Source organism: Scaptodrosophila lebanonensis, unplaced genomic scaffold, assembly GCF_003285725.1.
Source record: "Scaptodrosophila lebanonensis strain 11010-0011.00,11010-0021.00 unplaced genomic scaffold, SlebRS2 tig00001415-arrow-pilon, whole genome shotgun sequence".
Lineage (NCBI taxonomy): Eukaryota > Metazoa > Arthropoda > Insecta > Diptera > Drosophilidae > Scaptodrosophila > Scaptodrosophila lebanonensis.
The window spans coordinates 7,378,526-7,399,588 of NW_022060742.1; the positions used below are offsets into that span (position 1 = coordinate 7,378,526).

General features: G+C 39.7%; 6 protein-coding genes across 7 annotated transcripts in view; 3 read left to right on the forward strand and 3 right to left on the reverse strand.

The window, feature by feature from the left end:
- Positions 1-10,130: 10,130 nt before the first annotated feature.
- Positions 10,131-11,715, forward strand: LOC115632353 (ribonuclease Oy). Its single transcript, XM_030529463.1, has 2 exons — positions 10,131-10,375; positions 10,664-11,715. The coding sequence occupies exons 1-2, from the start codon at positions 10,275-10,277 to the stop codon at positions 11,508-11,510; spliced, it is 948 nt and encodes a 315-aa protein (XP_030385323.1). The 5' UTR covers positions 10,131-10,274; the 3' UTR covers positions 11,511-11,715.
- Positions 11,716-12,414: 699 nt separating this feature from the next.
- On the reverse strand, positions 12,415-16,256 carry LOC115632810 (actin cytoskeleton-regulatory complex protein PAN1). Its single transcript, XM_030530062.1, has 5 exons — positions 16,041-16,256; positions 15,851-15,985; positions 14,623-15,794; positions 13,728-14,359; positions 12,415-12,973 (listed from the first exon to the last, which is right to left on the reverse strand). The coding sequence occupies exons 1-5, from the start codon at positions 16,120-16,122 to the stop codon at positions 12,559-12,561; spliced, it is 2,436 nt and encodes an 811-aa protein (XP_030385922.1). The 5' UTR covers positions 16,123-16,256; the 3' UTR covers positions 12,415-12,558.
- Positions 16,231-16,910, reverse strand: LOC115632812. Its single transcript, XM_030530063.1, has 2 exons — positions 16,586-16,910; positions 16,231-16,513 (listed from the first exon to the last, which is right to left on the reverse strand). Exons 1-2 carry the CDS (start codon positions 16,851-16,853, stop codon positions 16,494-16,496), a joined length of 288 nt encoding a protein of 95 aa, XP_030385923.1. The 5' UTR covers positions 16,854-16,910; the 3' UTR covers positions 16,231-16,493.
- Positions 16,911-17,466: 556 nt separating this feature from the next.
- On the forward strand, positions 17,467-18,889 carry LOC115632374 (UBX domain-containing protein 1). Its single transcript, XM_030529494.1, has 3 exons — positions 17,467-17,626; positions 17,689-18,267; positions 18,325-18,889. Exons 1-3 carry the CDS (start codon positions 17,577-17,579, stop codon positions 18,677-18,679), a joined length of 984 nt encoding a protein of 327 aa, XP_030385354.1. The 5' UTR covers positions 17,467-17,576; the 3' UTR covers positions 18,680-18,889.
- On the reverse strand, positions 18,886-19,541 carry LOC115632375 (ribonuclease P protein subunit p29). Its single transcript, XM_030529496.1, has one exon. It carries the CDS (start codon positions 19,539-19,541, stop codon positions 18,933-18,935), a length of 609 nt encoding a protein of 202 aa, XP_030385356.1. The 3' UTR covers positions 18,886-18,932.
- Positions 19,542-19,759: 218 nt separating this feature from the next.
- The window catches only part of LOC115632557 (serine/threonine-protein kinase NLK), a 144,057-nt gene continuing 142,753 nt past the window's right edge, over positions 19,760-21,063 (forward strand). For both annotated transcript variants that reach the window (XR_003996296.1, XM_030529770.1), the window contains exon 1: positions 19,760-20,449. The gene's annotated coding sequence lies outside the window, so the exon portion shown is untranslated. The remainder of the gene's footprint in view (positions 20,450-21,063) is intronic.

The following is a 21,063-nucleotide window of genomic DNA, read 5'->3' on the forward strand; positions in this document are numbered from 1 at the left end:
GTGTTTTAAATATATTCGTCTCAAATTATCGAGAAAAATAAATTGAAAAAAAATATTTAATGGGCATCAATTGTCAAAGAAAAAAATATATAAAAATTTTGAATTATCTTCATATACCCTGAACAATCCAAATGAAATATATTTACAATGAAAGAATACAAATATTTTATTTATACATTTTTTAATTCGATATTTGATTAACAATAGTAAGTATTTGGAAGCAAAATATAGATGGAAAAGTGAAAAGCGCTTATCTTAAATTATCAAAAAAATTATTCAAAGATTTTAATTTAATTATTTCGACATTTCAACAACAACCGTAGAGGAAGGTAGCAAACATTTCCTATAACTTCTAAATTACTAAATTATTTTGAAACAGTTAAACCTCCCCTTCTATAAGCATCATGACAGCAAGCTAAATATTTGAAAATCCTATAGAAATAACCCCAATCGACTGTAATTCAATCACGTTTATGCCAGCCAGGGATATTCTTTTTTTGATTTCTGAATTTTAATGCTTTTTGTTTTGGTTAGGCGTATAAATGTGCGCTTATTGACGTGTAATAAACCAATTGCATTTGTTTTGAATAAATAAATAAATCATAAAAGACCGTAAAGAGCTTACGCCATTTTTTTTGGCGCCACCCTCCTCCACACCACGTTTTTTCGCTTTCCGTTGTTTCCGCATTTACGAGTTTTTCCATTTTTCTTTTTTTGGTACATTTTTCTGCGAAACGTGCGTGGCATACTAATTTGGGGTATATGCTGTCTACATGCCTATTCTGGTATATCTGCACATACATACATATATATCCAGATATATATACACTTTTGTGTGCGTGTGTGTGTGCTCGTGCGGGTTATAAACGTTTGATTAATCAAACAAAAAGTGTTGAAAATGTTATTTTTCGTATGTCGAAAATGGCGCAATAACAACAGCAACGAGAGTCGTAACTACCACAGAGATTTTTATATGCCGACCAAGTGACGACGTCTATATAAAAAGCCACAAACGATGTAGTTGAGTCGTTGTCCCAAACGATGCCATAAACTCGAAACGAAACAAACATTTACAAATCATAAAATGGGGCGAACAAAGCAAAAAAAAAAAAAAAGAGCCCGCAGCTCAAGTTTTTCGGACACTGATTTTCCAAAGTCCCAATAAAAATCAATCAAGCAGCACATTTTGGGCACCTGAAAGATCAGAGGGAAAATAAAATACTAATACGTGCTGAAATACTAATGTTTCAAAATTTGTAAAGGATAAACTATTTATAAAAATGAGAACGGCCAAATGCATGGAAGGGGCAGAAAATGCTAATTATGAAATAACTAAAGAAATAACTAAAGAGTCCTAAAAAGTCCTATACTTATTATATGATCTGACCGATAAAAGCTCCTTTTGTTAATCGCCCTTGTCTCAGTTAATGAATTATTTATTTTTTAAAACAATTTTCATATTTAGTGTCATATAGTATATAGAAAAAATGTACTTTAAATATGTAATATAATATATATATATATATATATAATATATAGATATTGCACGCGATGGAAGTTCCAGAGGAATATAAAAATTGAATCAACAACGAAAAATTAAGTCCAATTAATTAATTAATAATGAAGAATTAATTACTAATTAATTAATACAGAAGAAGAATTATAGAAATTTTAAAAATTAAGAAAATTAAGAAAATTTGGTATTTGAACTCACGAAAACGGTGTATAATTAGACATTTACATAGGAATTGTGTCTATGTGAGTGTGTGCATGCCTATGCGTGTCTATTCGTGTCTGTGTGCAGCACAATGTTGAACCAAAGCAGCATCAACAACAATTGCTGCGTGCAGCGCTTGGCCAAATATTATATATATATGGTTATAACTTCCTGACAAATCGGCCTAGCATAATGAAACTTAGTGTGCAGAAACATAATTACTTTCTGGAGGTATTTGCCAAGTTTGAGTCGAAGAATTACGGGAGTTATGGAAGATTATGAATGCTTATTGATGAATCGACTGATGTGAGCATTACCAAGAATTTTGGTAAAAGCAATATCTTGCCGCAAAGTATATTTAATAAAAATGCTATTCGAATATGTGTAGGTATTGCTATAATTTATTATAGTGCTATATATATATATATATACTTCATTGTCGTTAGTATCTAACAATTAGATATTACAACATTTAGAAATGTATTTAATTAATTTTCTCTATTAACTAGTTACGGGTTACGTGGGTAAGATACATTTTAAAACGGTAATATTGGAATAATTTTCTCTAACTACGCCCTGACATTCCAAATAATAAAAGGCTATATTAATATGAAAAAACTAGCTGTCCGGTTTTTCTGTCCTTTTTAAATTTTTCTATCCCTGTTTTCCGTTTTTTTCAGGTTTCCTTGTGCTTATTTGTAGTGAGTAAATTATTTAAAATATTGTTTTTTTTAAACTCAAACTCCAAGGCAAGATAAAAATGAAAAAAAAGAAAAAAATTAAGTCCGCCAGCAATAATGTATGTATCACAAAAAAAAAAATCAGTTCGCAAAATTGTAAATGATAAATTAATGCCTTCTCTAAAGCAAAAAATAATAACCAGCAAGAGTATCATCATAAATAAAATATTTAAAATATTGTTTATCTATAATCCGGAATAAATTATTTAAAATATTGTTTATTTTAACTCAAACGTCGGTTCCAAATTTTAGGGATGCGTGGCAACAAAACTCCAAGGGAAGATAAAAATTAAATTTCTAAGTTATTATACTTGTATTAAGAGTATTTGACACGACGCCGGTTTGGTGTGACTTGCTTTTATTGGTTTTCGGCATATAGCTCGTGCATGCATTAAAAAATTTGAAAATTCCGTTTAGTGTGCGTGCCACTTGGCTATTAAGTATGCGAAGTGTGTGTTGATGGCCATAAATAAGGAAGCGACATGCAGACATTTTGACATTAAGCGCGCAATTAGTCAGAAACAGTTGTGGAGGCAGACGGCCCCATCAGAACTGGGCCTGTTGGTGTAGAAATGAAATTGCCGCCAAATAGGAATGGAGGAAAAAAGCGGCTTCATTAACGCCAACAACCAGAACAACAACAACAACAATTGGCTGAGCACTTGCCTGTCCGCCACTTTGTCATTTAACATTTGGCAAACGTATTAAAACACCCCATCATTGCCTTAATTAAGAGCCATAAAAGGACATTTACTTATTGTGAATGAGGAACAGAAACTCCAATGTCCTGGCACGTATTTTTACTTATTTATGCTGCCATCCAGCCAGCCAGCCACTCAGCTGGCCATTGAGAGAATGCTTAACAACACATTCCCCAAGCGAGGCAGCAACCCTCACCGCCCCCACATCCTTTCCCAAACAAAACACACACACACAGACAAATGTATAGGAAAGAGCTCGAAGCAACTCGTCCATTTGTCGCGCTTAATTCATGGCTAAAGTTGGAATTAAGTGAATTTTACGTTCATTAACGTGCAAGGGTAACATCGAGTGGCGTGCCATCAATGGGGTGGCCATGTTTTACGAGTGCTTCGGGGGAGGGTTGCTTTTTCCGCTGTATTGGCGCTTTTCGAGGAGTCAGCCAGAGAGAGAGTGTTGGTAATTAGCAGCGCGTCTAATGTTGCGCTAATAACGTAAATTTGTGGCTTAGTAGCATGCTTTGCCGTTCCATGTGATTGGTAGGAGTGGACACAAACAGAGAGAGAGCGTTGCAATTAAATGGGGAGGCAACATGCAAGTGGCTTACCAAAATGGCGTTCCAAACTTATTGGAAGCTAATTGTTAAATTTTAGAATATATTTACACTTTTATGCGAAACAAAATCACAATTTTAATTGCAGACTCATGGAAAAAGAGGAAACAACGAATTATATTCCGATTGGAATTGGCAAACAAATATTGTAATTTGTTTTAAAATGTAGATTTCGAAAAATGTCAATATTGGTCAAGATAATGCAAAAACTATATACAAACAAGAAAATAAATGGAAAAAAATTTAAAAATTGAATTCATTCAAAACAAAAGAATACTCGGTAAGTATGTCGCTGTCTAGGACAATATCTCTATCATATCATATCTATGTTCATCATTAAAGTTTCTCGATACCCGGAAGTGCTTAGGACGATGAACAGCACTATAACAAAAGCATTTCGGTTCATATAAATAAGAAAATGGTATATTCCCAATAGCAGAAGACCAGAACGGGTTTTCCGAATAAATATGAATCTACTTACGCGAGATTTTTAAGAACTTTAAGCAGTTGTCGATGCTTTGTATAACTTTGTTATTAAAAAGTTTTTGGAAAATTTCAACATCTTTCAATAAATTAATAAAGAGTAATCATTTTATCACAAAAACACATTTGAAGTACTTTTAAATGTTACCCTATGTTCTTTAAATCCTGAGCTTAACTTTAAATGCGCTTTGGAATAAATATTATTTCTGCCTTGCTCTTCTGTGCTTAGAAAAATCAAGAAAATAACTTTCTAACTAATTGGCATATAAAGTTTTATGACAAAACAACAAAAAATCTAAAACTTTTTCAAGGCTTCAACAACAACATAGCATCTCAACGAGCCAACCAACTAACTAGCCAAAATGTTGACCGATTTTTTCAACCAACTAAATCTCACAAAACTACGAATAAGCACACACCGACACAAACTTAATCCGCAGTAGATAGCGTTGACGAAAACTAAGCCAAGTTAAAACTGCCACATAAAACTAACCTCGAGAAGAAGAGAAGGAGCGGCAGAGAGAAAAGGAAGCCCAACAAGAAATGTGCCGCAATGCTAGGAATTGTCTGTTAATTAGTCTCACTTAGAAAATAAACTGCAGTAATTAAGAGACGAAGCGCAGCTAAAAACTCAAACGAAGCCCCACCCACGCACCATTTCTACTTCCAGTCCCAAGCCAACAGAGCAGCGCCAACGCCCAAAAAAGTAGACTAGCTTTTTTATGTTCAACTTAACAGGAACTCCCAACCCCTCCTTACCCCAAACACACAAATATACAGACATAGATAAAAACGGGCACGCTGGAGTGAGCATTTTAATTTCAACGCTAGAATTCTAATTAACAAACAAATCCGGCAAAATACACAGCAGCAGCAAACAGCGCGAGAGAGAGAGTGGGAATGAAAAAGTGCGCTGCGTCAACAGCAAAAAAGTATGCTACATAAAATGTTGCATGTTATATATGTGTTCGTGTGTGTATGTGTGTGTGTGCGTGTGCATGGGGGAGATAAAAAGGAAAACCCTGTGAGCCATGATCTCCCAATTTAATATTATAATTGCTACAATTATCATTCTCATGCCATTTACACACAGCAATTGCACAAAAACGACAGCGACGGCAACGACGACGACGCTGGCAGACAGGCAGACAACAACAACAACAACAAAAACAAAAGTAGCAGCACAGCAACTGACTGGCTGCTGCGACTACCCAAGCGATATATACGCCAATTTAAGGCAATTACCGCTGCTGCCTACCCCCAAGAAATATTCAAGTGGTGTTTAGATGTGTATTTGCGTGTGTATGCGTGCAACACAGGCTATGTACTGCTTGCTCCACCCACTGCAGCAACGCTCTCTTTCTCTCTCTCTCTCTCTCAGCTACCTGACGCACGCGCAGCGCTCACCGTTGCTCATTTGAAGGGAGCAGCAGCAGAGGACGTGGACGTCGGCAGCATGGCGTGCATGTCTGCTCTCTCTCTGCCTGACGTTGACTTCCGTTTACCGTTAGCGCCATAACGTCGGCAGCGACAGCGACTGATGATGACAATGACAATCGCTGATTATTATGCGCGCCTTATAATGGCTCCCATTTTCAAATTAATGGCCCAACTTTTTTCGTTGCCTGGCGAGCGGCAATTTTCGGACTATTTACGCTAAATTATGATAATTTAAAGCGAACTTTTTTAATGATTGCAACTTGAAACTTGAACTCTGAGTTAGACACATGAATAATTTTCCCACTGGCGGCCTTTTTACATGGTTCCTAAGAATACAAGAGCTACTTCTAATTTATATCAAGAAAACATTTAAATTAATTTCCAGCTTATTTAATTCTTCTACAGGCCTTGAATAAAATATATATAAATAATCAAGGGCGTAGCCAGCTTTTAGCAAAGGGGGGGCCAAAAAATTAAAATTTTGATTAAATAATGCACGATGCATTTAAAAAATAATTTATGCATATGATCAATGAAAAAACTTCAACAAATCCAACGCAGATCCATTTTAAGACGAAGTAGTGCGTCATAATAATGAACGTGTGGTCGACTTTATATGGAAACATTTTTTCTAGGGGGGGCAACGGCCCCCCTTGCTCCCCCCTGCCTACGCCCTTGTAAATAATAATAATTAATTCGTTGTTTTGCATGCACAATAGTGTCCTGTGTAAGCCAATTTGTGGGTGCTTGCTTTGTATTGGTTTTTCTCAAATCGTTCTTTCAAAGGCACATTCCAGTCTTGACCAGTTTTTCAAAAGAAATAGGCAAAGCCTAGCTTTAAAGTGCTGCAATTTGTGTTGGTTGTATTTCTTTTTAAAAGACCCACACATTTAAAGGCTGTTTTGTTGCGGGCTCATATCTACAGATCCAAAACATAGCAACCTGTCATAAACGTGTTTTAAAACACCGTGGCAGTATACAGATATGGCGATATGTTTTTGTATTGAATATATATTGGTCTTCATCTTCTGGAAATGTATTCGATATTGCATTCGGAACTTATGCACAGCATCAGTTGTTTCTAGCACAAAGACCATTTTTGACACCCACAGGAGATTCATTCTAGAAGGAAGGCTGCCCATGATTCAATTCTGAGAATGTATATATACCTATACCTTTATATAAATTAAATTAATAAATTACAATTTTAATGCAAATATATTTTAATTGGAAATAATATGAAGACTAGTCAACAATGTGTTGATGCAACAAATGCTTTACATCGCGTTCTCTAATACCAAGGCAACTTGTTGCGCAGCATGTGTACATAAACATGTAGACAAATCTTAGATGCATGTTGCAACAGTAAATAAAATACACATTTATTGGTAAGCTATTACGAAATTTAAGGTTGGCTATTAATTAATTAATTAATCATAGCTATTTAGCCGTTCTTTCAGCTTTATTTTGCAATGCCAGCTTAAAAGCCGTAAGCCTTCTCTGTGTTCCTCCACATTTGAACGATGAACCATTTTGTTGCAACAAATTGTTTACAACTCGCTAATATGCAGACCCTACTTGTATGTAGCTTGTTGCGCAACATATTGAGAAAACACAAAACATGTTGCAGAAGCAAATAATGTAAGTATATAAGACATTATCCATGTCTTGCTGATCGGTTAAGTCATTTACGTCAAATCTGTATATTCCTTTTTAAATTTCCATACATTGATGTTGGCTATTTACTTGGCTCGTGTTAAGCTTTTTTTTTAGCTATTCAACTGTTTTTCAGCTAGCCTCAAGGTTATGGAAGTCAACTGGCTTTCCCCACCACTGTAATACATACTAAGTACTTAATCGTCTGACAAGCTTCGAAAGCTTTCTCTAAAATGTGCCATATCTATAAATACTATGCCCGGAGACAACAAAACATTAATTGATTGTAGTCGAGAGTTTGATTACAACATGTTAGGCAGCTGTTATTTTATAAATTAATTTGTCATCAAACAGAAACAAAAAAGCCAAATCTGCATAAAAGCAACCCCCAGTTGTGGTTGTTGTTTGTTTAGTTGTTGTACTAAAGTCGTGTGTTAAATGCTTTTAATGCACAAACAGACAAACTAATCACACAAATGTTGTGATAAGTCATCAGACAAGGGGTCCCGGATCTGTTCCATATGCATGTAAATGAGTTTTATCGCCGGCCGACTAATTGAATGGAGTTTGATAAAAATGTGGAGAGCGGGTGGAAGCGGAGGGGAGGGTAGGGGAGGGAAGTTGTCAGTTAAGTGGCAACAAATGTGCAATAAGCCCCAACAATGGACTTTTTATCTATTTGGATTGCGTTTTTTGAGTACAAAGTACAGTTAAGCAATACGACTATAATCAAGTGCTAAACGATAGTTGACTTAATTTTGGTAGCAGCCCAAAACTTGTTCTTGCTCTTATTATTGTTTTATGCCTTGTCTAATTCCTGTTGATGTCGTTGTTGTTGTTGTTGTTACAGTCATTGTGTGATTTCCAACAGAAGTCGTTTGGTGTTCTGTTACTTGTCATGTTTTGTATTTCTCAGATAAAATAGCGCTGAGCAATGTGTGTAATTGTCGTTGTCACTAATTAAAGTGCTGGCGTGTGCTTTTCTTTTCCAGTCTACTTTTGCTTCACTGCCAGCCAGCCAGCCAGCCATTTGTGACTAAAACTTAAGCCTTGATGCCCCCCTTATCTGCTGAGTCGTTTGAGGGGGGAGGCGATTCTTATTTGCTTCTTAGCTTTTTATTTCTCTTAATACTACAAAGCTGCAGCTAGTGAGGAAAATTTAGATTAAAAACGCGGGCTAAGGAACCGCCTTATAGCTTAATAATCAACGTTAATATGTAAAAATTATGATTAGAATGTCGAATTAATAAATTAATAATAAATTAAAAATAATTGTGAGCAAAATGCAGTTGTCTGTTAATTTTCATTGAATAATTTTAGAGATATAAAAAGTAATGTATTATAGTTTGTAGACTCTTGAACTGCCTATCCGATCCGAATAAAATTTGAATAAAAAGTAGAGTATTTTTTGAAGTATCTGTTTTTGGAAATATCTAACAAATGCGGCAAAATCACGCTTAGCTTATTTAAAAAAATAAAAAACGTATTTTATTTTAAGTGAGTTTTTATAAACTTACTAACTATTTTGTAACAATGTATGGTGGCGAAACTTAGAATTTCACCCCAGTAGGTGACAGCTTGTCGTATAAGGCGACTGGATTCATTCGGATAAGATCTGAATCTGTGAGAGTCCCACCGAGTTGAAAAGTTTTCTTTAAACGTATTTATTGAGGTATCAAGTTGGCTGTGGTTGCAAACAAATCGCGGGTAGAGTATTGCCGTAAGCCGTTTTGCATTTTCCAACTAAAGGTTTTAAAGGTTAGCAGAGGTTTTAAATACACTTCGTCCCTTACCCAAAGGGTGTATAAATGGCCCTTCCCTATGCCTACAAATTTGTGCTGAGGAATATGCCACGTTAAATAACTTTGGAGATATGTGGATCTTTCTGTTGTGACATTCCTGGCTATTCATGGCCGATAAGAAATGAATAGTGAAGAGAATTAAGAAGAATACGAGAAAAGAAATGGGCGCACAGTTGACAGCTGACATTACACATTATCCTGGCAGATAGATGGAAAGGCAAATAAGATGAAAAGGAGAGGGTAAATCTAAAGATGCTAGATATTATAAAATTAATAAATACTAATAAAATGAGTGTTTGATAATTAGAGTTTAAAAAAATTATAAAAATATCAACTATTTTAAAATTGCAAAATTGGTTCATAAAAATATACATACACACCTCTTATGTAGACATATCGAGGATTCGTAAAAGATCTTGAAAATTGTTCACATCTCAAACTTCTGTAGACTGAATGATCCATGGAAGCAAGCAAATTGGCGAGCACGGCTTTACCCCGCAAGTATAGGGGTTATATACATATGTACATATGTAGCTTTTAACATGCAGGCGTTTATATAGTCGAGTGTTTAATTGTTGCGGATTCTTTTCGATATTTATTTTGATTATTATATTATTATCCTTATTCGTCGTTGCTTTTAGCGACAGTAACATACATACATACGTACATATTTAAATGAACAAAGTGAGTTCTATGTATTCTCACGGGGATAAGCACGTCTAGCTATGTGTTTTATTTATTAAGGTTTGAAGTGCTTTGTGGAATGTGTAATAAATTCCAGTGCCGAAAAGTTATACTTGTATGATTTAATATGTTTTCTAAAAGTACGCTTACACTTTGGAACTAGTAATTAAATGCAAAACTTGCTATCCACATATCGATAGTTCGATGTGCCAGCCCTGGCGTGTGAACAGTTATCGATGAATGGTCGGTCTATCGATGTGCAGCACCAAAACAAAATTAGCAACAAAAGCAAATAGATAAGCTGCAGAGTTTGGACGCAATTTAATAATTGGAACAACTTTAAAGATTGTGGCAAGTGCTGGAGAGGCTTATTATCAATTCTTTTATGAAGCGGAACTGTTCTTAAATTTGACACTAGTGGGTTTTTTGAGCTCATTAAGATGCAACAAAAACGGCGCAGAAACAGCAACAACAACAACAACTTAGTTTACGTGACAATTTTGTTTTGCTGTATTGTGGGAACGATAGCGACGCCACTGAGGTGAGTCAATAGGTTTTGCAACAGATTTGTGCACTCATATGCATAATAAAAAAAATTAACAGCAGCTCAGATTACCGCAACTAATAATAATAACACCAAACCGCTACACACACACACACATACATTTGTACATGCATATGGCCCGTATAGAGCACAAAGGGTTGGTAACGCACACACGCACTGATGCCGTGACTATGTAAAGTTCAAGGTTGACCCCAAAACCACAATGCGGGGGAAAAATCAATGCACTTACTCACACTATTGGTATTGTTTTCGTTATTTTTGCAGTATATTGAAGGACATAAGTGACACATCAAGTGGAGAATTATCGGCGGAATTTCTCTCCAATAATGGCCCACTGGCTGAGGAGCAGGATTATAATTGGGATGTGCTGATTTTCACACAACAGTGGCCGGTGACGACTTGTTACCATTGGCGTGAGCAGGATCCTAATTTCGAGTGCAGGCTGCCACAGAAAAAGGAGTTCTGGACGATACATGGCATCTGGCCCACGAAATTGGGACATGTGGGGCCCAACACCTGCAATAGATCGGCCATATTTGACAAGGATCAACTGAAACCTATAGAGAATCGTCTGGAAACCTATTGGCCGGACTTGGATGGCGAAGACAACAAAGTAGACAAGTTGTGGAGTCACGAGTGGTTGAAGCACGGCACTTGTGCGGCATCGCTCGATACACTGGACGATGAACTGAAGTATTTTGGACAGGGACTCATCTGGCGCGAGGACTATGTTATGTCACGCATATTGGATGCGTCAGGCATACATCCGGATTCCAATAATACGGTCACGGTACTGAATGAGGCCATTGTAAAGGCGTTGGGCAAGAATCCCTCCATCCACTGTCTGTACGGCAAGCACGGCATCAGCTATCTGTCCGAGATTCGCATCTGCTTCAACAAATCTCTGGAGCTCATCGACTGTGATGGCGTTAAGCTCGGCGATGCCAAATACATTAGCTATCCGGGTGGCACGGTCATCACCAATTGCCACATCAGCATACCCGTCCACTACCCCAGCCTTGTGCCGCCCGAGAAACGCGAGGAGGAATGGAAATTTCCGCTCGTGAATTTCTATAAACTGCTGCAGTTCCTCATGTGGTTCACATTGTAGGAAGCGGATGGCCAGCAGTGGTTTCAGTTTATTTTTATAGCGTAGTCTAGACCGAAATGTATTTTTGTTTTCTATTTTGGGGAGCGCTCTATAAGTAGACATTTCTAAAACTGGCGGGTCTTGGCTGCACAGCTGAAAAGTATTATTAAGATATTTGATTTATTTTCAACCCATATTGTTTAATTAAAACAAACATGATAAACTGTTTGTTTTTTATAATGGAATAGCTTGGATTAAGGGACGGATTTTAAAGTTTTCAAATAATACTATAAAATAGGGATTCTAGCACAATTTCTAGTTTCTGTTCTGAAGACGTCATTCACTTTTCTATGATAATGCACGATAAATTCTGATAGCGAGTAGAACATTAAAGTCACCTATTCAACTAATATCAAATTTATTATACTAATCATAGCTTACAGGTTTCAACAAAGGTTCAGATTATGCTAAATATGTCTTGATTTAAAAAATATTTTTAGCACCAAACAATAACTTTTGCTCACATAATGTGATTGTGTTCGAATAAAAGGGAAATGGTTTTGCTTTCTCATTATTACAAATGATTGTACAAAAGAGAAAATTGAGATTTTTTAACACACGATTGATTTTAAACTCATTTCGAAACGAAAACAGTCCTGAACATTTAACCAAAAACACTTCTACTTTGAAGTAAAATACAGAAATGTTCAGAATTCGGAACATTATTTAAGCAAAACTATTAACTTAGATCGAATTTGTGGAAATATATTTGAATTGGTTTTCCAATTTGTTTGAAATAGGAACTGTATTTAAAATATATTTTACATATAAAATAAAATTACTTCATGAGTATTATGATGTAAAGTTTTTAAAACGGTTTCAAAAAACTTATCCTTTCACTTTGAAATTGAAAACAGTTTTGACGTTTGATATAATTTGTAATGCAATTTATTTTGCCATAATCCTTAGGAATTGATAATAATAATAATTTAAAGCTGTAAAATTTTATGTTGCGAATGTGCTATATAGAATAGAATAGTTTTAATTATATTGCCGTAAGCCCGCGATTTTACTGCTGCTGTGTGGAATTGCCATTATAGGTGGCCTTGTCCTCCTCGTCCTTCTTGGTGTCCTGCAGACGACGTATATTGGCCTCGCCATACCGGGGCGGTTGATACCCTCCCTGGCGTTGCTGGAACTGCTGCGATGGCAGCGCCTGCTGGTTAGCCGTCGGCTGTGGAGACGGCCCTCCGCCTGGGCGAGGCTGTTGCTGCACTGCAGGCACCATTTGCGGCTGTTCCGGAGGCGAATCCTGCGGCGAACTGGGACGAATCGGTGTCTGCTGATTCACTTGGCCGGGCATAGGCATAGCCTGAGTATGCTGCATATTGGTGGCTGCCGTATTAGCCTGTGGCTGTGGGGGCAGTCCGGGCTGGGGCGGTGCTCGCGACATCACAAAAACGTCCATGTTGCGACGACCACGACTAAATTAGAAAGGGATTACAAGAGAGGTCTTCATTTAGTTTGGAGCAAAAGTTATGTGGGAATTTCGGATACCCTTTTATACCCACTTGTGGGTACAATAGTTTTCTACAAACATCTAGTTGCATTTTTTCATAGCTTTATATATGGATTGTTAATTTTAATTCTTCTATTTAAGATTTCTTAGCCACAAGGGTTTTATTTTAATGTCTGTATATTGCAGGGAATTGCTTTTGCTGTTCATTAGGATTTGGTGTAATTTTTTCTTTCTTGTTTTTAAATCGTTCCAAGGTTGCTGCTATAATAGTCTTCAGAATCCAAAAATATCTTAAATAATTTGACACAAATAACAGTATTTAATAATAGCATTAGGAATATTTTATCATGTGTTTTTTTTACACCTAAGATATGTTTTTCCATTGATAGTATATACAATAATATAGTTGGTAAGGAACTCGGTTTGCCTAAGGGTAAGGAGAAGTAACTAACTTTTTGAACAGCATTCAAAAATCTCCTTAGGCATGGACAGGTAGGAAAATCATTTGCACAAAAAAAATAAAAAATTAAAATAATGTTATTTCAATTAAAACCAATACGAATTCTATTCTAAAATACTGTTCGCCTGACAAAAAACATTCTTCAAAGAATAACACAAATTTGTTTGCAAAATATTTGCATGTCTGAGCTCAGATTTAGCGATTGCTGCTGGAAATCGAAGTTCATATATATTGGTCAGGCTTAAAGATCTATACTTACGCATTACTCTGGATGAGCACAACATTGGGTTGCTGCTTGTTCCAGCCAAGGTTTGAGAATGTCTGCGCAATGCGTTGTGTCACCCGATAGAATCCCATTTTGTTGATGTAGTCGAAGGCCTTGGCAGCCGGCGTTATCATGGCCCACATGACGGTGGTCAGCATGTTAAGGAGCGAGGTGCTAGTTGGCATCACGCGTTGGTTCTGCTCGCGAGTTAGAACAAGGACCACGGCATTGGGCACAAGATTCAATTCGGTCAGGGTCTTTGCCTCATCCTCCAGCTTGAATTCGCGACGCGGATAGCTGGTGGCCAAATAGAATTCCCGTATATTGCTGCCAGCGATGAGTTCACGCTGGACGTAGTCACGGACCGTTGTCAGCGGCTCACTCGCCGGGAATGCTTTGGTGCGATGAATGCCGCCTGGCAGGCGGATCTGCAGACGCGTCTCATTCACGGAACTCAGCGAGGAGTCTGTGGTGAAGCCCGCGCCTGATGTGGTGTTTGTGGTCACACTTATGGCCTCGCTGGTCAGCATATTGCGACGAGCATTCTCAGCACGGTCGGCGGCTATTTGTGCGCGTATGCGTTCACGGGTCTCCTGCTCCTCCTGGCGGTCGCGACGTATGCGCTCCTAGAAGAAAAAATATTACCTTATTAATGAGAATTAATACCGAAATTTTTTATATTTCGAGGTTAATGAATTGCTCAATAATTCATTTTTAATTTCGTAATAAAGTTTTGTGTTTTATGAGCAATGTTTTTCAAATTGTTCTTAGCACGAAAAAGGTTGTTTACTAAGATATCGTAATACGTAACGGTAACGAAGTAATTCTCCAATGTCGTTTCTCAGCCTCAATTGATCTTAAATTCAATTCAATAAATTCAATTGATTACCTGCATATTTTTCATTTCCTGCTCCCTTAGCAAATTTTGGGCGTTCTGGGCTTCACGTGCCTCACGACGACGGCGCAACTCGTTCTCCTTTTCGCGACGCTGCTCCTCCTCCTGTCGCTCGCGCTTCTTCTCCTCGAGTATTTTCTGCACCTCGACCATGCGCATCTCAGAGTCTGTGAGTGCTGAGTTGGCTACATTTGGTGCGTTGGCCACATTGGGCACAGTTGGTACCATGGTGGCGCCGGTGCCCGTCGAATTGGGCAACGGTGTAATCACTGGCGGCGAAATTGGTGGCAACACAGTCGACACGCCTGGGGGACGTGGTAGTGGTGGTGCTGGAGGCGGCACATCTGGACCAGGACCCATGGCTTGTGGTGGCTTAATGACAGTGCTTGTGTCCGGTGCTGCATCGGGAGAGGCTTCGACTTTATTGGTACCCGCTGCTGCTAAAGCCGCGCGCTTCTCAGCAGCTGCAGCTGCTGAAGAGAGGGGACGATCCGTTGGTTTGTCGTCGGCTGTTACAGAATTTGGCTCTGCAGCCCCCACTGGTGGACTTGAAGGCTTTGGCTCTGATATAACCACTGCTGATTTGGATTGCTTCCTTTGCGCCGCCTTCTCTGCCGTTGTCGCTGTGGATATCGCAGTAACAATTGGTTTCTCCAAAGCTGGCGGAGTGCCTTGTTTATCAGCTGCCGCTGCGGCTGCAGCTACAGCCGAAGTAGAGGGCTTCGAGTCTGCTGCTACCACCGGACTGGAAGGCTTAATGCCTGCTGGCAGCGTCACCGAAGATGGTCGTGTGTTTGTTTCTGGGGAAGTTGCTGGCTGGTCCTCGGTCGGATTCTCCGCCGCCGCATTCTCCGCTAATGGCTTCCTTTCGGCGGACTTGCGTCTTGACCTGCTCGCCGACTTCTGCGGCTTGTCCCCATCGTCTTCATCTTCAGCGCCGGCCTCATTGCGCAACTCAACGCCAATGCCAGCGGGAAGTGAATCTAAATCATACGTCGAATTGCTGATCGGTGGAGCACGCGGTGCTGTCAGTTTGCCATAGGTTGTCAACGCTGTGTTGACTTTATCGACCAGCTCCTCAACGCTGGCTACTACACCAGTAGCAATTATTAGGGGCGTGCCCGCCTTGCCAATAAAGAAGATTGAAGGTACGGGAACTACTTGATCTGTGGATTAACCAGTTAATAACTATGATGTGAATAGAATTTTCCAACCATCTTACAGAGCGTTCTAAACTGATGATACTCCGTACTTTCGCCTTTAATTTTAATGGCTACGAAATCGTCTGATTCCAGTTTGGTGCGGACTCGATCGTCATCCACAAATCGCTGCAATCTCGCCGACATCTCATCTTGACCTAAAAGGGACCACCCAATGCATTGCAATATATGACGTGGACATGGACCACTCACCTTCAATATAAACGACAAATATTGCGTTGTTTGTTCTGGAAGCGGACACCGCATCCGCAATGCTGCCGGAGAACCAATTCATATTGAATACCTTGTTTTACGGCTATTTGGGTGCTCGCTTATGGCTCCTGTGGCTCTCTATTGCTGGTAAGATGTTTCAAGCGGCAAATAAAAGCAATTTACGTATAAATTTTGTCTGTTTCACAATTTTTTTCCTGTTTTTGACAGCTGACTGCTGACCCTTTAGTGATGGCCAGCCGAGCTATCGATATTTATTTTTAGCATTTATATTTACCGGTTTCGTTTTTTCATTGCGAAAAGTCTTACATTGCTTATTTGGTACATAAAAAAAAGGTAATAAACTTAAAAATATGTGGCTATTGGTGATGGATGTGAATGATGAACCCCCTCCTTCTATTCAGCGCGTGCGAGGCCGTAAGCTAATGGTGGATTTTAATCAGTGGTGGAAGACACTGGAATTGGAAATCGGAACGAAACACATTAGTTTCCTAATGTTATTGGTTACGCCATTGACGACGACCCACCTTCGCAATCTAAGTCGGAACAGACTATAGAGCTGGCCGGGGTGGCTGAGATATCGCTGCGATCCAAGTTGGGGAGACGAGCGATGCGAACAATACAATGTTTACGCTTTGGTTTCACCGGACTCGGGCGACAGGACAAACGTTCGACGTGCACACGGCATTTGCGCACTCTTTGCTCCAGAATACGGTCCTGATCGACTCCGGCATTGATGTACGGATGGCGTGATATTTTTACAACCATCTTCTTTGTCTTAATTGCAGGGGCCATTGTTTTAAATGCTTCCAAATTTCCAATTAATTGCTGAATGTCTGCAGACGCCGTCGATTGAACGACAACTGGCAACTGCACAAACTATCGGCAGCTGTAATAATCGAAAAATTAAAAATTTATGGCGAAGCTGTGACTATGTCACCAGCATTGTCGCCTATCGATGACCCCATTCAAATGTATTTCTATTGGCCTACAAAGTATTTATAAATGATCTACCTGGAAATCAGATTTTCAGGAATAATTTGTGGCTATACAAAAAGCTTATTAAATCATACCTTGCTGATACTATGATACTTGAATTAAAGTTTGCAGATCTTTATTTTAAATAAATGTTAATTTTACTTTATTTGCTTTTATAGTTTATATGGAGATAACGACAAAAAGAACAAGAATTTGTACTATAAAACACCATAAGTGCTACAAATATGCAAAAACATGCTGATAGTATCACATATGTAATTATATATCTTCAATCTTCACAAAAACAATGAAATAGTTTAACAATCGAAAGCCCTGGTTTAAATGCAACCGTCACAGCTGCGGCGCAAAATCACTGTATCGGCTAATCGGATAGCCTATCGAATGGTGACTATCGGCCGGCATATTTACTGCTTTGGTACACATTGGTAGCATTAAATTCTGACTTGTATTTTGCCGAAATTTATAATTATTGTTTGCTTAATTTGGTGCACAACAACACAATATAAAGCGATAGCAAACATGAGTGACGTCCAGACACTGGTAGATATGGGTTTCTCCAAAGATCGGGTGTAAGTATAACCATTCAATTTGGCATAAGGAAAAGTCCACAACTTGTGTTTTTGCCCATCAGTGAATACGCATTGAAAGTGACAAGTCACAAAGGCGTTGAGCCAGCAATGGAATGGCTGCTGGCCCATGTGGACGAAGCTATACCCGAGCAACGCGAAGATGCTGGTGCTAGCGCTGCTGCTCCAGAGGACGACACTGCACCGAGCAGTAGCGGTACAGGCGACGATTCCGGCGAGGCAGTGGCCAAATCCTTAAAGTGCGACGACTGTGGAAAGGTATTCAAGGATCAGACAGAGATGGAGTACCATGCCGCGAAGTCGGGTCACAGCAATTTCTCCGAGTCGACTGAAGAGAAGAAGGCGCTCACAGAGGAGGAGAAAAAGGCACAACTGGCACTAATTGAAGAGAAACTGAAACAGAAGCGATTGGAGCGTGAGGAACGCGAGAAGACTGAGGCACTGGAACGGGAACGCAATCGCATCCGTTCGGGCAAGGACATGACTGAAGCACGTCGGCGCCTGGAGGAAATTGAAATGAAGAAGATCATCGATCAGCGAAAGCGTGAAAAGGAGGAGGAAAAGGCAGCACGCGATCGAGTTCGTGCACAAATCGAAGCTGACAAAGCTGCGCGTAAAGCCAGGTATGTAATACTTCTATATCTATAAATATCAATAGTAATAAGGATATATATATGCAGGGAAGCCTTAACAGCGGGTGTACCAGAGCCACAACCCTCGGTTAGTTCCACCACCACGGTCTCATCACCAACGGGCGTCAAATCGCCACCGCGCGACTATTCAGAGACTCGCATACAGATTCGTCTGCAGAATGGTTCCACACTCAATGGCACCTTCAGCGCCAAGGAGCAGCTATCGGCGGTTCGTCTCTACATACAGGTGCAAACGGGCATTGATACGCCCTTCAGTCTCATGACCTCCTTTCCGCGCAAAGTCTTCACCGACGAGGACTACGACAAGCCCATGGATGTGCTTGGTCTGGTGCCATCTGCCGTTATAATCATGACAGGAGTGGCGGCGACCGCGGCTCAATAAACCGATACGAAGGGCTGACGATTTGTCAAAACCGGGGCATAACTAAACAAAACAAAAAGAAGGGAAACCAACTAATACGAATATTTATATGATATATAATATTTAACGTCGCGCGATATTTCCAGTCGCCCACGCGTCTCCTCGGTGCTGGGCTTTATAAGTGTATGTACGATTTTATACGTTATAAAAAAGAAAAAAGCGAAAAGTATAGATGGAATTTGATTTATTGAATGTAAATGCAATATAACTAAGACTACATAAAGGGCTCGATGAAGCCCTTAATCTTTTTCACGCTACGCTCCGCCGGCCGTATGTTCAGATGTTGTCCGAATATCGTAAATTCCATATTTCCGACAAGCATGCCAAAAACGCATTCGCTTTTCGGAATCGTACGCAACCGATGATCCTCTCCCAACAGCTTCAGCACGTTCTTTGAGTCCAGCAGACAAATGCCCGAGAGACCCACTAGGGTTGGACATTTCGATTGAATCACTCGCAACTGGGCGCCGTGCAGATCTATCTTAACCAATTGCTTGCTGAACTCTTCGTAGCGGGGATCGTGAACCTCCGGCACCAAATCGCCTTCAGACAGATCGAGATGCTCACGTATATAGCCTTTCCAGAGCTTGTGCAGCGGCAAGGCCTGTTCATAACGCATTTGCCGGGTGGGGAGCGTGTGGAGGCCTAGCTTGGCGTAGTCCCGGCGGCTCAGTGTGCGGGATTTGTGAGCACGTCGCTTGCGACTGAGCTGCTTTTTGCTTTTAGTTGAATGCAGCATTGTTATGTGATCAGGTATAATGTTGACCTTCTGGCGGTGCTGTGGCTCCACCAGATCAGTCAGATATTCCTGCAGCGGCTCCATTTTCCAATGCGACTGCAATAACAAATGAAATACAAAAAATTCTCCAGACAGCTGTTAAAAATGCGCTTCAGTGCTTGCAGCGCCCCTGTTGGGAATATTCGCACAGCTGTTTGCCATGCAGCATTCGATTTGTTATCGATAAGAGGGTGACTGCTCCACCAGCCAGCAACCAGGCAAGGCTCTCGCGTTGCGTGAGCGTCTCTTCAGTTCTCTCACGACTTTCGGACGCAGCGAACAAGCGCATTAAGTTTCGGTAAAAAGACGCCGCGTGTGTTTGTTGAATAGCAAGAAAAGAAAGAAAAAAGAAGTAATACAGATATTGCAGAAGCAATTTGCTGCCGCCACCTCAACCTAACACACGGCAGCAGTGATAACAAGATAAATAAAATGCAGTAAAAGTTGAGGCAGAAACGTGACAAATGGAAATAAATATATAATAAATATTATTCAATTATTCGTGTGTGTGTGAGTGTGTGTGTGCGCCGCGTAAAAAAAACCAAAAAATCAGCAGTCGCCGCAACAACAACAAAAACCAACAGTTAAATTTGTCGACTGTGCTGCAACTTTAGTCAACGTCTCCTTATCGTCCTCGTCGTGCTTCGCGTACTCTTGTAATTTAAATAACAAAAAAAAAAAAATATCAAAAAATGCAATTGCCGCCGCATTGAGTATTTTTCTCTCTCCTCTCCTTACTTTATGGCCGTTGCTTAGCGTCTCTGTCGCCGTCATCGTCACCGTCACCGTCACCGCCGTCGTTGTCCCCGCAAACACACACGCACACTCATACCAATGCGGAAGAGGAGCTGTCGCCATCAGTAGCTGTCCCCACCATTGTTGCCACACTGTCGCTGCCACTTACGCTGCCGCCGCTCTTTAAATGCAATTTCAATAATTTTGCATTTTTTAAGGTAAGCAACTGAAATACCAACAACAGCACCAACAACAATAACAATGTGCAATTAGCATGCAAAATTCCACGTGAAATTTGTGCCCATTCCATTTTACATTTGTGTTTTCTTTGTGTGCGTTTGTGTTTCTCTCTGCCTGGCGTCGCGCAAAAAGTGTCAAGTGCGCGTCTGCGTCAGCGTCGAAGTCAACGCCGCCGTCAACGTCGCTGTCTGAATTTTTATACCCTGTACCCAAAAGGGTACAAGGGTATATTAGTTTTGTGCGAGTGCACATGGAACACACAGAAGGAGGCTTGGTAGACCCCACAAAGTATATATATTCTTGATCAGCATGACAAGCCGAGTCGATATAGCCATGTCCGTCTGTCCGTCTGTCCGTCTGTCTGTCCGTCTGTCCGTCTGTCTGTCTGTATGAACGCAAGGATCTCCGAAAGTATAAGAGCTAGAATAACCAAACTTGGTATACAGATTCTCCTGAGACCGAGAAAGGACGAGTTTGTTCATTTTTTCTGATCCACCCCCCCACTCCCCCCCTATTAACGATTTTCTATAACTTCCGTAATTCTTGGAATTTTGAACTAAAATTTGGTAGTCACATTAGGTTAGTTATTATA